Source organism: Anas acuta, chromosome 4, assembly GCF_963932015.1.
Source record: "Anas acuta chromosome 4, bAnaAcu1.1, whole genome shotgun sequence".
Taxonomy (NCBI): Eukaryota; Metazoa; Chordata; class Aves; order Anseriformes; family Anatidae; genus Anas; species Anas acuta.
Genome location: NC_088982.1, coordinates 12,247,165 through 12,268,813, shown reverse-complemented (window position 1 = coordinate 12,268,813; position 21,649 = coordinate 12,247,165). Strand labels below are relative to the sequence as shown.

Below are 21,649 nucleotides of genomic sequence, written 5' to 3'. Positions count from 1 at the left end.
CTTTTCCATTGAAGAGTATCATCTATAATTAAGGACAGTGAGACTCTCTCTCCATAACACAACCAAACACATAAAACCTTTCAGCAAAGAAAAGCCTTATATGAGTAATTATTTACCAGCTGACCTTCCCCCTTCTTTCCTCTCACCTTCTTCTCTCCATTGCCTCCTCCTGCCCAAACAATACTGAGCAAATCTGCTTGCAAGTGGGAAGCACTGTACAGAAGTCTTGCATATGCCTCATGAAAATTTACACAGCCCTAGCACAAAATTCACTTCTCTGCTTTTCACCCCAGATAGTGTTTATGCTAATAAAAAAGCAAACCAGAAAACAACTAATTGCATTTGATTTGCCTAAGGCTTTATCTAAAGCACATATTCTGATCAAATTTTGCAAAGCTGAATTAATATATTTTCCAAGGAGGCCAGCAAGAGAATTAACTTAAGATCTGCATTGCTTTGTTTTTTTGTTTCCGAAGAAATAAATAATTCTTGGTGATTTGTAAAACTGCTAGAATGGTTATAAACCAACTGTTCTCAAACAAAATTCTACAAGATAAACTACTTTACTTGAAAAAAGACCTAGCATATCACTGCTAATCTGACAGTTTTTCTCCAGCCTTTCCCATGTAATTTGTAAAGATGTTCAAACATGAGCTGAATGTCCAGAAACTCCACCACTGTATTTGTTGTGTCATTGTCACAACCAGCCTCTTGGGTAAACAGATTGTAGTTCATTATATGGAGCAGTGCTGTCTCTGAGGGAAAGTAGAAAGACAAATACGTATCACTGCCAGATCTCTTATTAACAAATGCCACTTCAGACCAAAATATTTTCTATTTAGTGTTCTACATGTAAACATGTACTTCAAGGAATCAAGCCTTGGGTGTAAAATAAATAAATAAATAAATAAAAATGTTTCATTTCCATTTTACACCTAATAAAAAGGTGTGAAGCAAGCATTTTTAAAACTGCTTCAGCCTTCTCCTGCCTGTCCTCCTAGCTGTGTAGCAGAAGGCACCAAGCCCAGCAACATTCATTTATAATTTAAACTGTTTACTTGGCAGAATTTTTTCATCTTAATATGTCTAGTCCTAATTGCGACTTGCATGCCCAATGCTTTTACCAGAAGCTAATCTATTTCCAGGAGAGTTTTATGTAACTGGGTTTTCTGTAGGACAGAAAGGCATTTTCTTTATTGGACAGATTTCAAAACCTAGTAGAAAGCATGCCCCTGCAATTTTACAAGGACTTGCAAGGCACTATTTGGAATAATAATAATAACAATAATTTATTTTTTATATATTTTTTATATTTTATTTTTATTTATTTTTTTAAGTGGAAAAAGTTGTGAGGCATTGGAATGGGCTGCCCAGGGAAGTGGTGGAGTCACCATCCCTGGAGATCTTTAAAAGACGTTTAGATATTGAACTTAGCAATATGGTTTAGCAGAGGACTTGTTAGTGTTAGGTCAGAGGTTGGACTCAATGATCTTGAGGTCTCCTCCAACCTAGACAATTCTGTGATTCTGTGATATCTGATACATGTTTACCTTACTCATTCCCTTCTTCCAGTTATTTTGATTGTCCAGTAATCCCTTGCTATGAGCAATACTCTGTACCTATTAGTTTGGCATGCCTACCTTAACTTTTTTGTTTGTCAAAGAGTTAAGTAAAAGTAATCTGCCTGTTGCTCTGGGTCAGACAACAGAGTACAGGTACAACCTCTACTGTCTGAAGCAGAAGTGAATACAGTCTGTTTAAGTCAAACTACACTCATGAATACGTGGTATCTAGGCACAAAAGTCAATCTGCTGCCACTATGGACAAAATATAGCAAATAACGTTTGCCCCCTAACATTAACCATTTCTTTATCAAATATTCTCTCCTACTGCTGTCTAAACTCTGTTATCACAATTCTGCCAAGTGCTTTTTCACATGTACCACCAAGAAGCTGCAAGACCTGTATCCAGCACAGAAATCCAGTTATCCCAAAATTAGCTGCATTACTATCCCAATAGTATGATGCTACTGCATCAGATACAACAAAATGTTTCCCATCCAAAAACTCAGAAACATAATCTGAATTTCTTGCTTCATCAGCAGTCCTAAAACATCCTCAAACATCCTGAGAAATTGAACAGGCTACTATAAACTATGCAGTGTTTCAGGAGTTAAATCAAAGATTCAATCACAAACTCTAAAAAACTTACTTATCAGTATGTATTCTTATCACTAAGTATTCCACAACAGGAATAGGCTGATGCTTGAAAAAACAGTCCGCACAGCTGTGGCTGAATACAACAGTTGATCATACAGGAGTAGAAGTAGAAAGATACTAAAAAGTTACTCCATCTCATATACCTTTGGTGTCCATACTGTATCATCAAGACACGTCGTAGCAGTTATGATCATAGGACTCTGTTTTCCATCTCTTTGCAGGTATATTGCTAGAATTTAAAGCATCTTTGAAGGCCAAGCACTTTGGAAGACTGCATAAAAATATTTTCATACAAAGAGTAAATGAAATAAAATGTTAATCAGACTACAAAATGTATAGCTTTCACAAGCAATTTCTTTAAACTTTCTGTCTCAGTATCCTCATCCACAAAACAGCAGACAAATCCATCCACCTACCAGCCTTTTATCCTTTTGTGAAGACAAACTGATCAATATATATAAATTATTTGAAAATAAAAGCCTCTGCATAAATGCTAAGAATTGTTTACCACCAACAGATACACAAAACTTCTGTTCTAATTGTATCAATACCCCCATAGCAAGTCTTTTATTTTCAAGGATTTACACACACTTGGGGATTAAAAATTCATTTGGGGCTGATATTTCAGTCACTAAGCTCTTAACCATGGGAAATGACTTAATAAAAACTCATGTTGTCCTCATGAACTGTAATAAATATAAATATATTTTTTTAAGTTGTCAGAAATATTTCTCTTGGCAATCCATACTTTATAAAATGGCTTTTAACACAACAAAAGCAAAGACATATAAGTATTCTGGAGTGTTATCATATACAGACACACAGAGACTGCTGTGCTTGTTCTGACTCACTGCTCTGCTTTAGAAGAAAGGAAGAAAACACACAGTAGGCACCTACAGAAGTGTCCAGGACAGACACAAGACTGCAGGGTGAAGCTACAGTGAGAAGGATGCTGTCAGAAACCATGGTGCTACTCCACACAGGTGTGCTGGCAAAAAAATTTCCCACTCTGTTCTCTTCTATGAAATGACAGAAGTGCAGTTGCTTGGATATCAACGGCAGATACTGCTGTGCTTTGAAAGACCACATATAAATTGGTCCAAAACCCATTCTTATTAAAGAAGGCACCATTTAGCTCACTTAATCTAGACAGCTGAAAGACAGAAAAGGACTATCTCCTCAATTTGCTTCCAATTTCACAGTATCTACAATCCTAAAAGGTAAAGGCAACTGTCATTTGACACTGCAAAGGCACAAAAAACATTTGGTTTTTGTTTTTAAGAACATCAATAGTTGTTTGATTTAATGATTTTTTTTATTTTTTTTTCCCTGTGACTGAAACAGAGTATGGGCCAAGCTCCATAGATAAACAAGCTTATGAAGGAAGAAACATGGAAGACTTCTATGGACAGGAAGAACACCCCTTCATGTTGGAGTTTTCTTTCAGGAATTTGTCCCCAGCAGAACAATTTCCCCTTATCATCTAATATCATATGCCTTCATGGAGAAATAGTCTTCTAATTCCTTTCTAAATACAAAACAAACAAACAAAACAGCAGAAATCACAAAAGGAAGACAATATTCTGAGCTGGCCTCATAACCTATCTCTTGTCTTAGTGGTCCCTTTATCTCGGCAAAATGCCGAGAATCACTTTTCTTGGTTCCCTTTATTCTGCTCCTCCTGCAAGTCATCCCACTGCAGTGCAGGGGCAGCCTCACAGGTGACTGGAATGATCCCACAACACAGCTTTCAGGACGATGCCAGTGCTTGATACCACAACAACTGCACTAACCCCAAAACACAACTCACATGAAGCAGCTGAGCCTAACCCCCAAACTGTGCACATCTCAGACATAAGGGTTTTGTGAAGAAGGATGATGGAGATCAGGGGACACTGACACAAGTAAGGACAGACCTTTCAGAAAAAAAAAAAAGAAAAAGTGGGGTGGCTCAGCATGAAATATCTTCAGGAAATAATGGTATAAATTATGCCAGTCAGGTGGATAGTTATTTGGTCAGCATCACTTTCCTGTTTACTTGTCATTAACCAACTCCAGGACTGCTATTTTTCACACAGCATTTCCTGAATTTTGCAACCTCTTAGCTTTCTTTTATCATATCTGAGCATTTTCTGTTACAAACACTGCAGGGCTTCTGATAAGTGTAAGGTTATTTTTTTAAATCTGCAGAAAAAATATTTTAAAATGGGTCTCTTAAGTCCCACTAATGCTATCAACACTGAGAAAAGAACCACAATAAAGGATACTGAAGCTTCTATCCGTGATTGCTAAATGCCAGAGGTTAATCCTGAGATCATCTGCTGACATGTATGTCTCACAGTCACTGTTGACAGATATTGAGTTGACATGATAGGTGTGACCATTAGCAAAGATTCTCCGGGGAGTGACTTCTACCATCAAATCCATAGGTTTCAATACAGGCACCTGCCAAAAAAACAAATCAGAGGAAGAGTATGATTTTAATTTTAATTTTTATTTTTTGCTAGCACGATGAGAGTCTGATGGAGAGCAAGTATTCAAAGATGGTGAAATTATAAAATTTCTCAGTGGTGTATGCAAATTGAATTTCTCTATGGATGAATAGCTGGGCTAGGCCATCCTCGCCAAGGGGAAAGAACAGACACAAGAGCCATGGAGAACCAGGCAGAGTGACAGAAAGCTTGGACCACTGGAAGAGAGGCACTGGCAGCTGCCACAGTGCAGGCCAGTCTCACAGCAAGAGCTAGTGTCCCACATATGCAGGAGGTTGTGGCTCTAGCAAGCAAACAATGAATTCCTAGTATTTGATTTTACTAAAGACTTTGCTGTTTTCTGTAAATCACTTACAGTATTTCTTTTGATATCTCTATCTCATAAAAAAAGACAAGGGACAAACAGGTTATAATCTCTGCAAAACATAATCAATGAAATCTTATAAAACAAATATCATTGCACCCTTGTTATTTCCCTGTGTGTCACTTCAGTGTCATGCTTCAATATCTAGACAATGCCAATCTATTCCATGTTGGTAAAACATTAAACACAGACAGGCTGCAAAGCTCAATTAGGACTATTTAATGTGGTTGAATATGCATCAGAAAAAATCTATCATACATCAGTCCACAAGATCATTTAAAGAGGAACACAGAGGAGTTAAAGCTTTGAGTTTAACTTGCTGCTAAAGGAACAAAACAATGGTTCTCTGAATTCTCAGGTTATAAGCAATCCTAAACATTTTTGTTTGCTTAATCATACAGAATAGGTATTTCATTGTATTTGTATTCTATTCATGTAGATCTTCTGACTTTGGAGGTTTTTCTTCACAATAGATAATATTGGTTTGGTTTGGAAGTGGGAGCTGACTGTTTTTAACATGGATGAAATAGCAGCATTTATACAACATAGCCTTCTAGTTATAACCTTTAGCTACTTCCTTTGGAAAAATGCCTGAAATGAATTCAGCCATTGCAGTCTGAGAGCAAAACTCTATTACAACATCATACATGCTTATACGAGCTCCATGACTGCATTCATCAGCAATGCAGAGCCTTGCATTCACTGGAGCACAAACTACTGCAAATCCCACTCTTCAGAAAGGAGATGATTCTTTTATACTACTGTAATCAAGATGAGACTGAACTTTGCTGTACCATCTAATTCAGTTACTCTGAATGCGGTGAGTACACTCTTTAATATTAAGCAGACTGCTTCCAGCACACGACATTCCAGAATCCCTTGTGAAAATATATTAAGTCATGTTGAGATAATTTTATAAGGAAAAATAAAACTGATGATAAACTGTTGAAACATTTCTGTCCTGGTCACTATATCATTAAGCAGTTGTGTCTTGAAAAACACGCAATAGATTCAAGTCGGCTAAAACTTCAATGAGAATAATCATATATATATACTTATCACTACTTATATGTTTAAATCTTTTACTGAATTAGTAAGACATAACTACATTCTTTGTACAGGAACAACTGGATTTTGGACAAAGACAACAGCTTACCTGTAGTGATGTTACTGTAGAAAGATCTTTAAGTTTTCCTTCTTCATCTTTTAAGTTGTACCCCTCTGGTCTCTTATCTCTTTCAGTAATTTTCCATAACTTGATTGTTTTATCTTTAAAAGAAAAGACAGCTTTCTGTCAACATAGGAATTCTGAACGTGGTTACTCCCCTTTCACAAACTATTCCTTAAAGAAACTTCTGCACCTTGTCTCAGCCAAGTCTCACACTAAAACAGTCCGTGTCCCTAAATCTTGCACATCCAACCAATGTTGCTAACGGAAAAAATACTCATAAAGAAAATCCCATGCCCTCAAGTGAGTCTGAGGGTTCTGTTGGCTGACAGACCCTGCAGAGCACATGTGTATCCAACTCAGCAGTTTGCAGGTGGAATGGACCAAAACCACTCATAGCTCACTGCTGAAGGTCAGTCTTGACAATTTGACTATGCAAGGAAACAATCCAGATACTAAAGCCAGTTTTCCAAGTTGCTTCTTAACTATATAAGAAGAAAGACCAATGATACCTGCCTGGCCTGTTGTGGGAGTGGGCCATGATGCATTGGTACAACATCATGAGTTCCAGCAAAGAAAACATTGTGTGAAATAAAAAAAAATGCCCTCCTAACAAGGGAAAGCAGCAGAAATAACTGATTAAACAAACAAACAAACAAAACAAAGAGAAATGTATTGCAAGGGTAAGAGAGAAAAGTGGATTACAAATAAAAAAAAATAAATAATCTCAGAGAATGGAACAAAACCTAAGTTCACCCTTCCCTTTTGATGATGGATATGATCATGAAGCATGATGACAGAATAAGGATGCCTCTTATTTAGCAAAGAGTTTATGAAGCCAACAATTAGAAGTTTAAAACATTTCAGATGCAGTTGCTCCTCAATTTGTAGCTGCAGATTTCCCTGATACTGTATACTCCCAATCTAGCCAGCCATGCACCCAACCTGCCAACCCTAGGCAGAAAAATAAATGCCAACTCTTCCCCTGAAAAAAAAAAATAAATACCACTAAGAAGGAAAAAAAAAAAAAAAAAAAGAGCTTTTATCAGTTGTTTCATTCATCTATTCATGGAGCAGCCAAAGGCTTTTCAAAGCTTCTGCACTTCAGATGCCACCACAGACTTTGCTAACCTCCATTCCTGCATCATTTGTCATTTTGTCCCCTTTCCTTCCTTCACATGTTTCACCAAAATACTTTCCCCAGTGTGGGTGATCCAAATACATCTTTTAAATGCTAGTACAAATTATTTTAAACACAGTATATATGAATACACAAATCACTTCTCATTTCTATAGCAATTTCAACTTCAACTTTGACCATTTTTTATTTTAAAAATCAATCAATTGCTCCACTGTTCTGAGTGTTTTTACCATTAGACATCTCCCAAAGATATTGATATGCTAATTTTCAAGCAACAAAAATAGTACAGTTGATCAATCTACAGAACAAGAGGCTATTTCAATTTGTAGCTGAAGAGCTCCGTTTAAATGTTCAACACATTTGTATCAGTCACATTGATTACTAAAAATATATATAGGCTACATCATATACTTCTATTACATTACATATTTCTATTTAGTGCTTTTCTGCTTATCTAGTCTAATGTTTATAAATTCAGCATTTATAAAATAAATAAGAAAAATGCAAAGTGTATTTTCCAATGTTGGACTTGACTGTTATTGATAAACCCATCCCTTTCCCAAGGGAAAACTGGCTTTTAGTGGTTATGGATATCATATGTTGGTTTTCTTCTCTTTCATCTGCCTTCTGGACTTCAAAAACTCCCTAGAAATTTTAAGCATGCTTATGTTTTGCAAAATATAGAAATATCTTTGTGAGGTTCAGTATTCCTTCAGTCTCTAGGGTGCTGTGAAGTTTAAATTAATTAACATCTGGTAAGAAGTCTGAAATTCTCAGATGAAAGGATCTGTATGGGTCACATGCTGATCTACCCAAGGAACCAATACTTTCTGGTACAAAAGATACCAATGAATCTTAATAATTTACTATTACACTACAAAATTAGTTCAGTTTACAATGCAAAGCAGGAATTTGCTAACTGTGAGCACTGCAAATCCACAGTGGCATTTGAAAGCCTTGGTGGCTTCCCTCTGCTTCCATTAATTAAGATGCTGCAGTCAAAGCTTAGCTGATAACTTGTTGGTAACATGTGAACTAGAAAGGAACCAAGATCCCCTCTGATAGAGAGGTGACGTGCAGGAATGGACGAAACATCTCCTTAGAAGGATGGAAACATATTTGTGCAGGTGCAGACCTGTCTTGTTCTGTTAAAGTTTTATAGGATGCTGCTTCACAGTTCTCATTTTTTTCTGACCAAAACTGTGCTTAAGATCCTAAACTAGAAGAACACTATGACTTCAAAAGCTGCATTAAAATACTAGGCCTAGAAATAGGTAAATATAAGGCAGTACTCCAGGTGTTTCTCCAAGTGGCCCAGTGAGAGCATGTATAGCACAAAATGCCTTTGTTCTCTACAAGTTAGGGAAAATTCTATTATCCCCTATTATAGGTATGGAATTGATATGCACTGTAAATAAATTCTCACAGAAAGAGATAGAGACAGCAAGGAGTTTAACACGGGCCTTCTGTATCCTAAAGCTAAAACTATTTTCACGATTGTGCCATGAGATGAAACTTCAGACTTCTGCCTTACTATGCCTGGACACTAGGAATCTTCCTTGACAAAGAAAAATATTTTGCAATCCAAAGCCAACTTCCACAGGCTATGCCCATGGCACCACTTCTGTGCTCCTCACCATAAAGAGGTCAGCCAGGATGCTCCAGAATTAGGAAGAAGGGAAAATAGAGGGCAAAGCATTTTGCTAGATCTAAGGCTGGCAGCTGGATTGCAACAGTGATTATTCCTTCCGTTCTCCCCTCCCACCTTAATATTGATCAGAAATTTGATATAAAGGTCTACTAGACAAACTGTAAATGTAGCATAGCTGAGGACTATGGTGTATTGCTCAGCATTTCCAAAAACAAGCTTTAAAATGAAAATGTAGAGCTTTAGTTTTAATAATCTGCTCTTGTATCAAGAACTCGGAAGAAGAATTTCTTAAAGTTATCTGAAGTGGAGGGATATTTCAAAGAAGGGAAAAGTGCAGAAGTAAACTCCCAAACTCCATAATTAGCTGAATTAAATTATCACAAATCAGCTAGCTATAACAGACACCTTGTCTTTGAAATATTGCAGCAGTGCCCCCCAAAAAGTAAAAAGCAACTTTAAGGAAACATAAAATGATACACTACCTACTGTGAATTAATGTAAATACTATTTAGTGTTATAAATTTTAACTAGAAGTAATCATTTTGCTCTAAGACATTAACTCCCAAAGGTGAGATTACACTATTTTTCTATCAGACATTAAAAAAAAAAATCATTTCTGATTACAATGTGATTTAAAGATAAGATTTAAAATTGAATATTTTTGTCTCATGCATCACCAGCAGTAATAACAGTTGTGGGTGTCCAAATCTTTCCTAAATGATACCTGTGCACATTAGGATCCATTCAGGTTCTTCTCCCTGTAATATCTGCATATCCCTCTTAGCAGTAATACTGCATTTCTTAATCAATAGGCCTTAAGTATGTGAAAAGATGAGTCAGTATCAATATCTTATTATTATTCCTACTGTCTTCCAAAGACTGTGTAACTCTTTAGAACTTAAATAAACCATTCTGATGATAATGAATGAAAAAGAAATTCATTTCTCTCACCTGCATTCATTTACACATCTACAAAGAATAAAAGTTATGACAAATACAGCAGACAAAATTCTAAATCCTCAGTGAAACACAGCTGCTGAGTAAGGGGATGCCTTTGTTACAGAATTAATTTCTGGATAGCAATACACACAAAGAGCAGAAATGGATAGCACTCTAAATGTCTATACATAGTCAAAAGGAAAAAAAATGTGACTATGAATAAAATGAATAAATAAGAGATATCAGAGTCAGCATGACAGTCTCAGTAAACTCTGAAACAGGAAATTACTAAAACAGCAGATTAAAATGAACACAGAATGGAAATATATACAGTCAGCTCTAAAATATACAAGAACAAAAGGCCAGTATGTCTTACATACTCTCTTCTATCTTACCATTTGTTGATAAAAGTGAGTGAGCTGCATTTTGCTGTGGTAACCACTTGATCTTGTTTATTTTTTCTTCTATCTCCAAGCTCTTCAAATAATCAAATTCAGGTTCATGGCTCTGGAAAGTGCTGTAAACATTGTACTCCCCCTGATTGTAAGGCTCATTTTTACTCTATGGAGAATAAGAACAACAAAAACATGTGTTTTATAATGACAATATATTATCTCCAGCTCTTGGGGAAGATGTATAAGCAGCCTTATAAATATAAAAGTATTGAAAGTATAATTTAATTTCTCATTTAAAACAAGATTGACAGATTTGTTTCTACAGGAATGAAATTTCCCGTAAGTACTGAAGCAACATTTAATAAAAGAATTTTTAAAGAAATGTCAATTTTTCAGTAAAGCTTTGTACAAAAGATACTGCAGATGGACTGAATTTAAAACCAAAGCAGAAAAGGTAACACAGGACAAACATTGTTTTAAATGGCACAGTTCCATCAAACAGGCAAAAGTGATTAAAACAATATTTAAGTAAAAGAAAAATCGGCATCTTTCTTCTTAGCTTAGAATTTTGGAGCTAACTTCTGAAGAAAAGACCCTTACCCTCATTCACTTCCTCACCAAAGAGATGATATTCTGTTTACTCAGTCTTGAAATTATAAACAGATTTTTTCAGTTAGATTGATTTAAAATATTAAAAATTAAAACTAGTTTTAACAAGCTGTTAACTCACATACCTCAGGTTCCCTTTGGAATATAACAACCCGACCCCCCTTGTCACCAGTAGCCAGCAGTTCTCCAGTGTGGTTGAACTCAACTGTAGAAATAATATCAGCTGGAAGGGAAAAAAGAAAGAAAAAGGCAAATTCAGAGTGCTGCTAAAACACAAAGGCATTAGAAATATCACGCACTTCACAAAAATGCAACAAATGAAAGATTTGGAGGGATACAGATGAATTCACCAGCAAGGCACTAATGCAAACAGGCTGCATGCCGCTAGAACCTGAGGTTGCCACACAATGAAACAAGTGCAAACATAACGAGGCAAACTTGTGTTTCCAGCACATCTGTAGTTTGGAGTAGAGGAGATATCTGGAGAGGATATGACTGAGGAAGAACAAACTCAGACTGCTACAAAGCTTTTTTCACTACCGGAGATAGCAGACAGCACTGGCTTCCTGCTGTTTTCACCAACTTCAAAGCTCATTCCTGTTGCTTGTGTTATTTATTCTTCACCCTTTCTGAGGGTTGTATTAAAACCCTGAGCACTGTTTTCCTCTACCATGTATCTGAGCCAAAAGTGCAAAAGCAAAGCACACATGGCTTGTCCTGCCACAGAGGAACTGCTCACTATGCCATGCTGCCAACAACCCATCCAAATCCGAGTTTTCAGTAAATCATTTCAGCACCATAAAAAATGTGTCATCAGAAGATAAAAAGATTGCAGTCTCTTCATTTTCTAATTTTCAACAATTCTCCTTTCCTAAGTAATTGCATCAGCTTATACAAGAAACCTCATCAAAACCTGAGACCAATCTCGAGCACAAAATACTAAACATCAGCATGAGAAGGGAGAAAGAGACAGCAGGAGCAAAAGAACTGGTTTTTCTGCTTGTATGACAGCAAATGCTAGAATCATAATCCACAGTTAATCCTACACTATTAGCATAATTTAAATTAAAATGCCTAGTGCAATAGTAAATTAAGAAGCCATCGTATATACAATCACAGACAAACGCAGGGTATTACTCAGAGACTGCATGTATGAATCCTCTATAATGATCGGTATTCACTCATCAGAAACACGGGCCACATTTTGAGAAGTGTCAGTAGTTAGCAGCTTCCCTTTAGGCATTAAAATCTATGGTTTTCAAACGTGTTCGTCATCCATCAGTTTATACCGAGAACAATGGGGCTGCAAGTGGGCTAAGCGCTTCTGAAAACCTAGCCCCAAATGAGTTCACTAAAATTCAAAAGATTTGAAAAAACAAGTGGATGTACCATTTATTTGATACATTTTATGAATTGAAAACATCTGCTCCTATTATTCTCTTAATAAACCAGTAGTTGAGCATTAGAAAGCTTCTGTTGCCAGTAGCTCTCGTCAGCGACACAGCTTCCCAAAAGCCAGATTCCTACTGGAAGGTTTTTCAACAATTCACCATCTAAAGATGGAAAACCTTACACTAATAATGACAAAGACATATCTCTTTCAATCTTTTTAAGAATTCTGTATCATTAAATTCTCTTTGAGTAAGAATAAAGTTCATCTTTTTTATTCTTTTTTACCCATACACTACATATGTAAAGAAGGGAGAGGGAATCATAAAGTATGTATGTGACTTTCATTTTTTGCTGAATAAAATGCATGGATGTGTAGTGTTTGAGAGAAATGGAACTTGACGACTTACAAAATCTGGGGCCTGAACACAAGGCTTCCCAGAGTTATTGGCCTTTGATTTATATGTGGACCTCCACAGGCTGTACTTTCAAGTAATTGCCCCAAATGCCCTTGTCCCATTAGAGTACAGGAAGAATAGAGAGGCTGGCGATGCTCTGGGGCTCAGGAAAGGTTGGACTGGATCTAAAAAATTGCATTTTTTTAAACATAAAATACCTAATAAACTTTTATGGCATGTAAAATTTACTCATATAAATATACTCATGTATATTTACTCATATTCCAGTGAAAGAATATTTCTAGGTTATTTTGCTCTTGTCATGCTAAATTCATACCAATGGAAGGTGTGGGTAATCAGAGGGGAGGAACGCAATATATATAATATACGTATTTGTGTGTATGCTCAGGCATATGTAAGCATACAAGATTTTCACAACAGGTCACAAAAGAAGCAGAAAAGAGAATTGTGTGCAAAAGGAATGAATGGTATTTAAAGTTGGGTGTGCGCATACACTTGCTGCTGGTTTGGAATACCTCCACAATGGCATGGCATGGTCTGTAAGTGGCACAAAATACTACAGAGGGCATCAGCCAATGCCAATGAAATTAACAGGAGTACTTGCACAGACAACGATACCAACTGAACTAGGGTTATAATAAAATATCTCCGCATTTAGTTATTATGCTGTGTTTATTAAAGTATTGTGTGCAGTTAAATGATTACTGTTTAAATAAAAGCAGCTACAGCTTAAGTATCTGTACGCAGTGGGTTGCAGTGTAGTTTTGAGGTAAAAATTCTTTCCCCCTCAAGGTGTTTCTTCCAGAGGCATCCCTCTGTTCTATTAGAGAAGTGAATTCTGAACTGGAAGCTACCTATAGTTTTTAAACTAACTTGTCTTAAGAACAAAAAAAAAAAAAAAAAAAAAAAAAAAAAAAGCAGAACCAGTATTCTGACCTTACATGCTATGCAGCTTGTTGGCAAAAAATTAGCCCTGAATTGGAAAATCACTTTTATTGATCCTGTAAATAACAGCTGAAAACAACAGCCAAAATATCTTCTCCAATCTATCAGTTCAGCAGGCAAGCATTAGTCATGCTGTTTTCATAAAGATTAGCTGGGCTGGCTCTTTCTAAGACAGAGGAGGTAGGAACAGAATCAATCCACAAAGCTATTCATCCCCCTCAGCAGAACATTCCCCTACATATTTGTCAATGCTATAGCAACATAAGCCACTATGGTCACATCCTGCATATTCTTACATTGGAGAATGGCCCCCTGAGAGTACAGAGCAGTTAACTACCAGATTCCACCCTCTCAGGGATATATAAATGCTCCACAATGCAAGAGCTTGTGAATTTGCATGTACAGTAAGCCTTTGACAAGGGATGGCAGAGATGAAAGGCTCTGTTCAGCCTCGTTCGGCACTACACCTTCCATATCTCTGCTGGCAGTGCCACGCTAACAATTAGGATTATCAGAGAGAGAGATAATTTACCTATTAAGAACAATTATGGGTAACCTCAATAGTCAATGGGCAAATGTTTCCAACCAGATTGCAAATCTCCACTTTTATCCTGGATTAATCTTCTCGTTCTGTTTGTAAATTCCCCGTTTTGTCTATGCAGAAATGCATGTAAATTTGTATTCAAACGTCACAATGCTCAACATTTTCACACTATTAAAAAGCACAGGATAGATATTCATCATGCAGATGCTGACTGCGAAAAGCAAACCAAAAACCTTCAAAAGATGAGAGAACACTCCAGGGAGGTATACACCTGATCATCTGTTCCACATCCTGCCACAGCAAATTTTTCCAGCAGGTATTACAGACTTCATTCCCCAGATCACTTTTACATATTCACAGAAACACAGCACATTGGGAGATTATTCTACAGCCTACACCAACAGGAAGTTTTTTTGTAATCTAGTCTAAAGCATTTCATTCCCTGACTCCTAGTCATCTCTGTCTTTTTGTACCTCATTAACTAATTTCTCTGTAGCTTCACAATTTACAGTCTTTAAGGGTATTTAATGGAGATGTACTGAACAGCTGCTGCTTAGCTGTATATATTCAGCTTTTTTTAATAGATCTAAGTATATCAGCGTAAGTCTATGTACATCAAGACACTTCTAGCTGTTTGTACTGCTCTCCCCTCAGCTTTATTACCACTGTTCCTGCACAGTTGCAGGCAAATAAACTCTCCAGCAGCCCCTGCTCAGACTCACTGTGGGGTGGGATGAAACTAAGATAGGCACATGCAGCCCAAATTATTTTTGGTCTTTACTTACTTTTTACCATCACTTCCTCTTCTGTGCTCACTTTCTAGTGTCTCAAAGGCTCATTTTAAAGGTTATTAATAGCGTATTCCTTGGGATTTAAGTAAAAGGTAACACAGACTGATCCAAATACCTTTACAAATAATTAGAAAACCCTTAGCTGTATAATGAATTTTTGTATCATTCAGGGGGACTTTAGCATAATGTATTACATGAGCCAAAGCCTCAATTTACTTGTCTTTATACAGTCTTTTGGACAGAAACCTCAAGTAACTCTAATAAAAGCTCAACTGTACTTTTCTGTATGCTGTGTTTAATTAATATTTTCTGCCTTTCTGGGGCCCTTCATTTGAAGGTACTGGTATACTTTATATACATTAATTTTGCTTCAGAAAATTGGGTAGGTAATGAAATTTTCAGAACTATTTCATCCAACACAGAAATGCAGACTTTTGGACAGTGATAGTAAGTTCTGAGGGCAAACAACAACATGCAGTGGTACAGGGAAAAGATGATCAAAGAATATAATATACAGTTCAATTGCACTATGATCAAGATAGCAAAGTGAAGGATTTGGAATAGGCCAGAACAGTAGAATTAACATCAGTGTTTTTCTCACAAAGGGCTGTGAAATCCTAATGACTGGAATAGGTCGGAACTTCTCCTTTATATCACATCCACCAGAACCAGCATCACAACACAGGGCCTGAGCTGACTGAAGCAGAGCTGACTGAAGCAGCATCTCTGTCAGTTTTTTGTTGTGTGTGTTCCTGGTGGCTAGAAGGCAATCTTGTAGCCTACGTTATTTCAACCAAGTTCTGACCTGGCCTAACCTTGGCTTGTGAAATCCAATAAGATCACAGCACAATCTGGCATGGCTGCAAGCAATGTTCGGTGATACTGATACAAAAGTCCCTGAGGAGCATAATCCGGAAGAAACAACAAAGAAGCTTGCAACAAAAAGGGATATAAAACAAGAGGACAAATGGTAGATAAAAGGTGAGAACTATTACAGTTTCGCATATGAGGGGAGGCCATTAGAATGAGCTGTGTTTTCAGAATTTAGTTTAAACTTAGCCCCCCCCAAAAAAAAAAAAATCAGATAAAAAAATTGGATGGAAAGAGATTATTACTTTTTTTTTTTTTTTTTTTTTATCTGAAGTTTCAAAGGTTTCCTCCAGCAGATAGAATACTAGAATATGTTGTTGTATGCAAACCTCAAATGCTTGAGGGTCAGATGGATCCTTCTTTTCCGAAGTAGCTGGCAGAAGGCTTTTTGACATAGTGAAGTTTCCTACTTGACACGGTAGGCTGTGTAACATGCATTCCTTCTGGATCACAGCACTGTCACACAATCACATGACATGAGAAACCACCCCTCAAAATGCAAGCAAGCGCGATGAAAAATGTCATGTCGCACTGTCCAGCTTGGCAGCGCTGACACAGCAGAAAGCCAACTCACTCTACTGGAAGACATTTTGTTGATGAACCACCTTACCACCTCTCCAGGTCACCAGAGCAGCATCGGACAAGCTAGTACACAGCTGGGTGGCCATTTGAGAAGGACAGATGTGAGAAAAAGAGCATGCAAATGTGCACAAGACACAGAGAGAAAAAGCATTTGCAGAGCATGAAAAAGGTAACAGAAGAGCATACACGAGAGAGCACATGCAAGAGCTTGAGCGTGAAAGAGCACAAGGAAATGTCACAATAGAAGGTAAGAAAGTAGTCTGAAATGAAGGACCTGTCACCGCTTTGCCCTGACATTATTTGTCACCTGGCTAAATCACTCCCTTTACAATTTTTCTTTCTTATTATGGCTTTAAACCTGTATGATGATTTTGCTACAAAATGGTGCTTGTTCTGTATGCAAGCACAACAGGCAGCTGATTTTGGCCATGGCAAATTCTGAACATAGGTGGTAATAGTGTTTCAGGGATCAGCAAAACAAGGTGATCAATCAGCAGAACAAAGTCCAGAGAAGTGTGTTCGCTGCACTTTGTCATTGTTTTCCTAACTGATGCCTTGCCTGGCTTCATTTCCAGCAAGGACAAATATATCAAGGGCAGTATCCATTTAATCCTGTCAAGCAATAAAAAGTAAGTTTATTGTCAAATATCACCTTGCTTCTTGAGTATAGTAGTTTCCTTCTGGTGTGAAATCCAAAACAACAGGTTTCAATGCTGAATAGTTCCTGAAGGGCAGCTTTAAACATGAACATTTCACTTGGGCACAGTAGTACAAAGTAGTAAAAAAAAAATAAGGGTAGTAAAGATTTCCTAACCTCAAATCCTTACCAGCACTGAGTAAATCTTTTACTTTCACTTTTTTTTTTTTTAATTCTTAATCATCCAGTGTTTGAATTTTAGAAATGCTATGCATACACACCCCAGTGAGCTGCATTTGTCTTGGCTGATCATGATACCACACCAGGTTGGTGCAGAGCTTCACAGCAACAGGACCTGAGGAAATAGCATGGAGCTGGGACAGGGGAGAGTCAGGCTGGGGGTTAGGGAAAGGCTCTGCACCCAGAGGGTGGTCAGGCACTGGGACAGGCTCCCCAAAGCAGTGGTCATGGCACCAAGCCTGATGGAGCTTAAGAAGCATCTGGATAACATTGTCAGACATAGGGTCTGATTTTGAGGTAGTCTTTTGGGGACCCAGGAGTTGGACTCGATGATCATTGTGGGTCTTTCCAACTCAGAATATTCTATGATTCTATAAGCACCTACCACTGTGATTTACATTATTTGTAGCCTTGAGCTTTAATACAGCTTTTTCCTCCAATATTTTTAAAGGTATTTATTTTTAGAGCTTAGAAAATGTTTTCAACAGTTTTTTAATCACATGCTAATTTCTAGTGGTATTTCTCAAATTAGAAAATCAGGAAATGACATGCAACTATTGGAGCACAGTCAATGTGAAAAAAATATTTTTTGCCTACAGCACAAATACGTAAAGCAGATTATCTGGGTTCTGTGCTCTGTGCTAAAAAAGACCACACTGAATACAAGTCACAGATTCAGATTTCAATAAAGTGACCCATGTTTTTATTCCTAATTTAAAATCTCAAAGCCCTTATTTCAGAGGTTCTGGCACCCATCTCCCTCCTGCAGAGTAAAAGGCCTTTCGGATTAGAGAATTGACCTTATGCCTACTAAAGTAAATGGGAAGTTTCCCACTACTTCAGTGATAAATAAGGTCAAGGAACATTTGTCAGATGCAGTGTAGCTGAAAATTAGGGCACAGTTCTTAAAATTCTGGCTACAGTTTACATACACTTCAGTTTCTTCCTGTTCAAGGTGACCTGCTTAGATCAGCAAGACTGCAATGCTTCAGTCATTAGTTCTGCAGAACCCCTAATTAATGTTACTATTTTTCTTAACAAAGTCAGTGAGTGCACTGTTTGTACCTTTATAATCTGAAATACTCAATGGACTGATAAAAAGCTTACCGTAATTCCTTTTAATACCTATTTAGGGGCTCTCAAATAGTGGCACTGCATCACCCGCAGCACGGTGCTAGAAGAACACCGGCCCTCCGTGTGCTTGCACAAGCAACACTGGGCCTGACTCTGCCTCTGGCAGGCACTTCTGCCACTGGGGATGTCCAAAGCAGCTAAGCCTGGGAACCACTGATCCCTCCATCCTATTCAAACTGAACAAATTGGAAAAACCCACTAGAAAGCCTTTCATCTTTGGTAATTGTAAGCCACTCAGTAACACTGCTTATAGCTGCTATTCTTACAAGCAACACTTCAATAAACCACTGAAGATCAATCTACATTTTAGCTCAAAGATATCCAACAAAAAGCTTCCAAACTGCATATCCCCAAAAAGCTTCTCCACAGCTTATACAGTGTAACATATGATAGCAATTTATTCTTCTGAGATTTCTGTAAAATAAATAAATAAATAAATAAATAAGTACATCTGGTTGTTCCTTTCTTTCTGTGTTTGCTGTCAAATGAGGCAGGCCTGTAACAGCTAAGGATTCAGCAACAGGCTTAAAACCCTCTGCTTCACCAACATTAGCACAATTAAGAAATGTGCCAGTCTGCTCTTCTTACCAACTAACAGTGAAGGGCAAAAAAAGAAAAAAAATTGCCACGGGCATCACATTATGTATTTACAATTTCCAGAGTGGGGTTTAAACTGGTCTTCACAGAGCAAAGCCTGCTTGAGCTGGGAGCTCCTGCTCGGCTCCATGTTATTTCACAGCGAGAAGCTGCACAGCCTGGCTGCCAGCAAAAGACAGATTAGAAATGGTGCTGCCAAGTGCTAAAAACGCTAGGCAACCGGGTTTTACTGAGAGCACAGAAGGACCTTGAACCTAACCCCTTATTTTCAAGCAAACAAATGCCAAAAATGGAAATAGTACAAATTATTAATATATATTAATGCTAGTTTCACTGTCTGATGTGAATAATTGTGCACAGTAAATACAGTGGTCTACAAGGAACAAACATTAAGTTCTGTTAAAAGATTATTATTAAAGACAGACAAAAACAAAAACATATTTAGAATTTTAAAGGAAAATTATTAATGTAAAATGTATCCAAGGGTAATGAAAAGTCGTCCAAAATTTAAAATGCGATACTGAATAACCTGATTCAATGTGAATGTTATTTCCCACATAATATGTATGAACTTCAATAGAATATTCCTGCCAGCTGGTTCTCAAACTCTTTTTTTTTTTTTTTTTTTTAAAGGGAGCAATTAAATTCCAGAAGCAAAGCTCTCAGTAATTCTGTCACAGCGGTTCTCGTGTTCAAAGTGCTTTACTGGCATTAAAACTCCCAGCAACCCAGGGAAGTCAGTAAGGAAATGTTAGCATTCCCATTTTACACAAAGGAAAAAAAAATGAAACGGATCCTTGAGAGTTTTTATCGAAGATCAGAGAAGCAGTTTTGATTATACACATACTAAGGCACAGATAATCCAGGCTATGCCTCAGCAAAACATTTCTGTTTAGCAAAGCACTTAATCACTTGTCGAGATACTTAAATGCTCCTGAATTCAGTTCTAATGATTATGCATGTTGTTAAATGAATATGCTGATGGAGAACTAACAAAGCATCACAGTAACACACACCATGGAAGAAAAAGTCCTACTGAGCAGGCTTTTGAGTGAAGCTGAGGGTATATAATCTTAAAAATCATGAAGGGCTGGAGCTAGGAGCTGGCCTAGAGCCAGAGTCCTTAAACGCAGAGTGATGACAAGGAAAGCAGGGGACACAACGGGATCTGCACGAGTAAATGAAGGAGAGCTCCAGTACATTCTTGGGCTTTGTGTTATAATTAATACTGTTAAATCGTTAAGAGTGGGCCTTGACAGGCTTTTGGCTTGTGATAATCTGCTCTCTCCCAAACGACACTTCAGCATGCTCCAGGCGTTACCACAAGCCACGGACGTTTCCCAGCAGGTAGCACGCATGCAGCCCCGACATTTTGGAGACTGGAAGTTTACCAGTATAGACACAGGCCACTTCGTGCCAGTTGTGTGCAGTGCTCAGAAACACTCACTTTACTTGCAATTAGTGAATGTTACTCCTAGCAATTGGTGCTGCACATAGATGGACAACACTTACACTCCATTGTGTCAAATTATATTAGGGTTTTCTGCTACAAGTGGCTAAGGCTGGGGGCCCCAGAGCAGAAGGGGCTCTGGAGACTGCAGAACTAGCCCAGTTTTCTCAGTCTTAATGCAGGAGGATAGATGGCAGTGTTTAAATTTACTGATCAGACACACCAATTACAGGATCCAATAAACTATATCCAAACACTGTGGGCAACATACAGCTCTATCTTAAACATCGTTGGGCATCTCCTCTGTGATACCCAGCAGTGGACCAGCAAGCTAAGGTCACAACAGGGCTTGTTGGCTGTCAGGGGAGCTTGATGCCAAGCTGTGTAGATACTCATCTAACATTAGCATCTGTTTGCTTGGCAGGCTCCAAAGGCAATTCAGCTGACAACTCTGAATTTGCCTCTGGGTCTGTCACAAGATCATATAACTGTGGGACTTCTGGGAGTGCCTAATGCTTCTTTGATGAAGATCATGCACATCATAATGCATTAGATCCTTTCTAAGCATCCTTTGAAATCAGCATTTGTGACCTCTCAAAATTATCCAGGTACTGTGGTTGACTTAAGTGTGTAAACTAATGCCAAGCTTGAAGATCACGTATTTAGGTCCTGTGGATTACATCAAGATCTCTTCAACAAGTTTATATAGTGATCCCAAGAACAGAAAAATCCCATTTTTTTTATGTTAGTGTGGGTTACTGCTGCTGATAGAACACCGAGGCCGCTCCTAGGCTTGTGTAAAAATGACCAGGACAACTGATCTGTATCCATTTCACTACCAACCATACTGCTTTAAGGTTTGACATGAACGTGGAAAGGACTAATGTTAACAATTCAGTAGCAGGTTACACAACTTTACATAAGTCTAAAAGCTCATCTCAATAATACTCAGTTCATGAAAGACTAAAGCTCTTAGGCTGTGTTTGGATAACTATATCCAACTGAATAAATGCAATGAAGGATGGGGTTACTCATGAGCTCAAAACGAGCAAATGCTAAATCACCCCAGTATA

General features: G+C 37.7%; 1 protein-coding gene across 7 annotated transcripts in view; it reads right to left on the bottom strand.

The window, feature by feature from the left end:
* The window catches only part of PPP2R2C (protein phosphatase 2 regulatory subunit Bgamma), a 186,729-nt gene that overhangs the window by 44,709 nt on the left and 120,371 nt on the right, over positions 1-21,649 (bottom strand). For all 7 annotated transcript variants that reach the window (XM_068679858.1, XM_068679864.1, XM_068679860.1 and 4 more), the window contains 4 exons: positions 11,104-11,201; positions 10,370-10,535; positions 6,232-6,344; positions 4,487-4,664 (listed from right to left, as the gene is read on the bottom strand). In XM_068679858.1, coding sequence (XP_068535959.1) covers positions 4,487-4,664; positions 6,232-6,344; positions 10,370-10,535; positions 11,104-11,201 — 555 coding nt within the window. The remainder of the gene's footprint in view (positions 1-4,486; positions 4,665-6,231; positions 6,345-10,369; positions 10,536-11,103; positions 11,202-21,649) is intronic.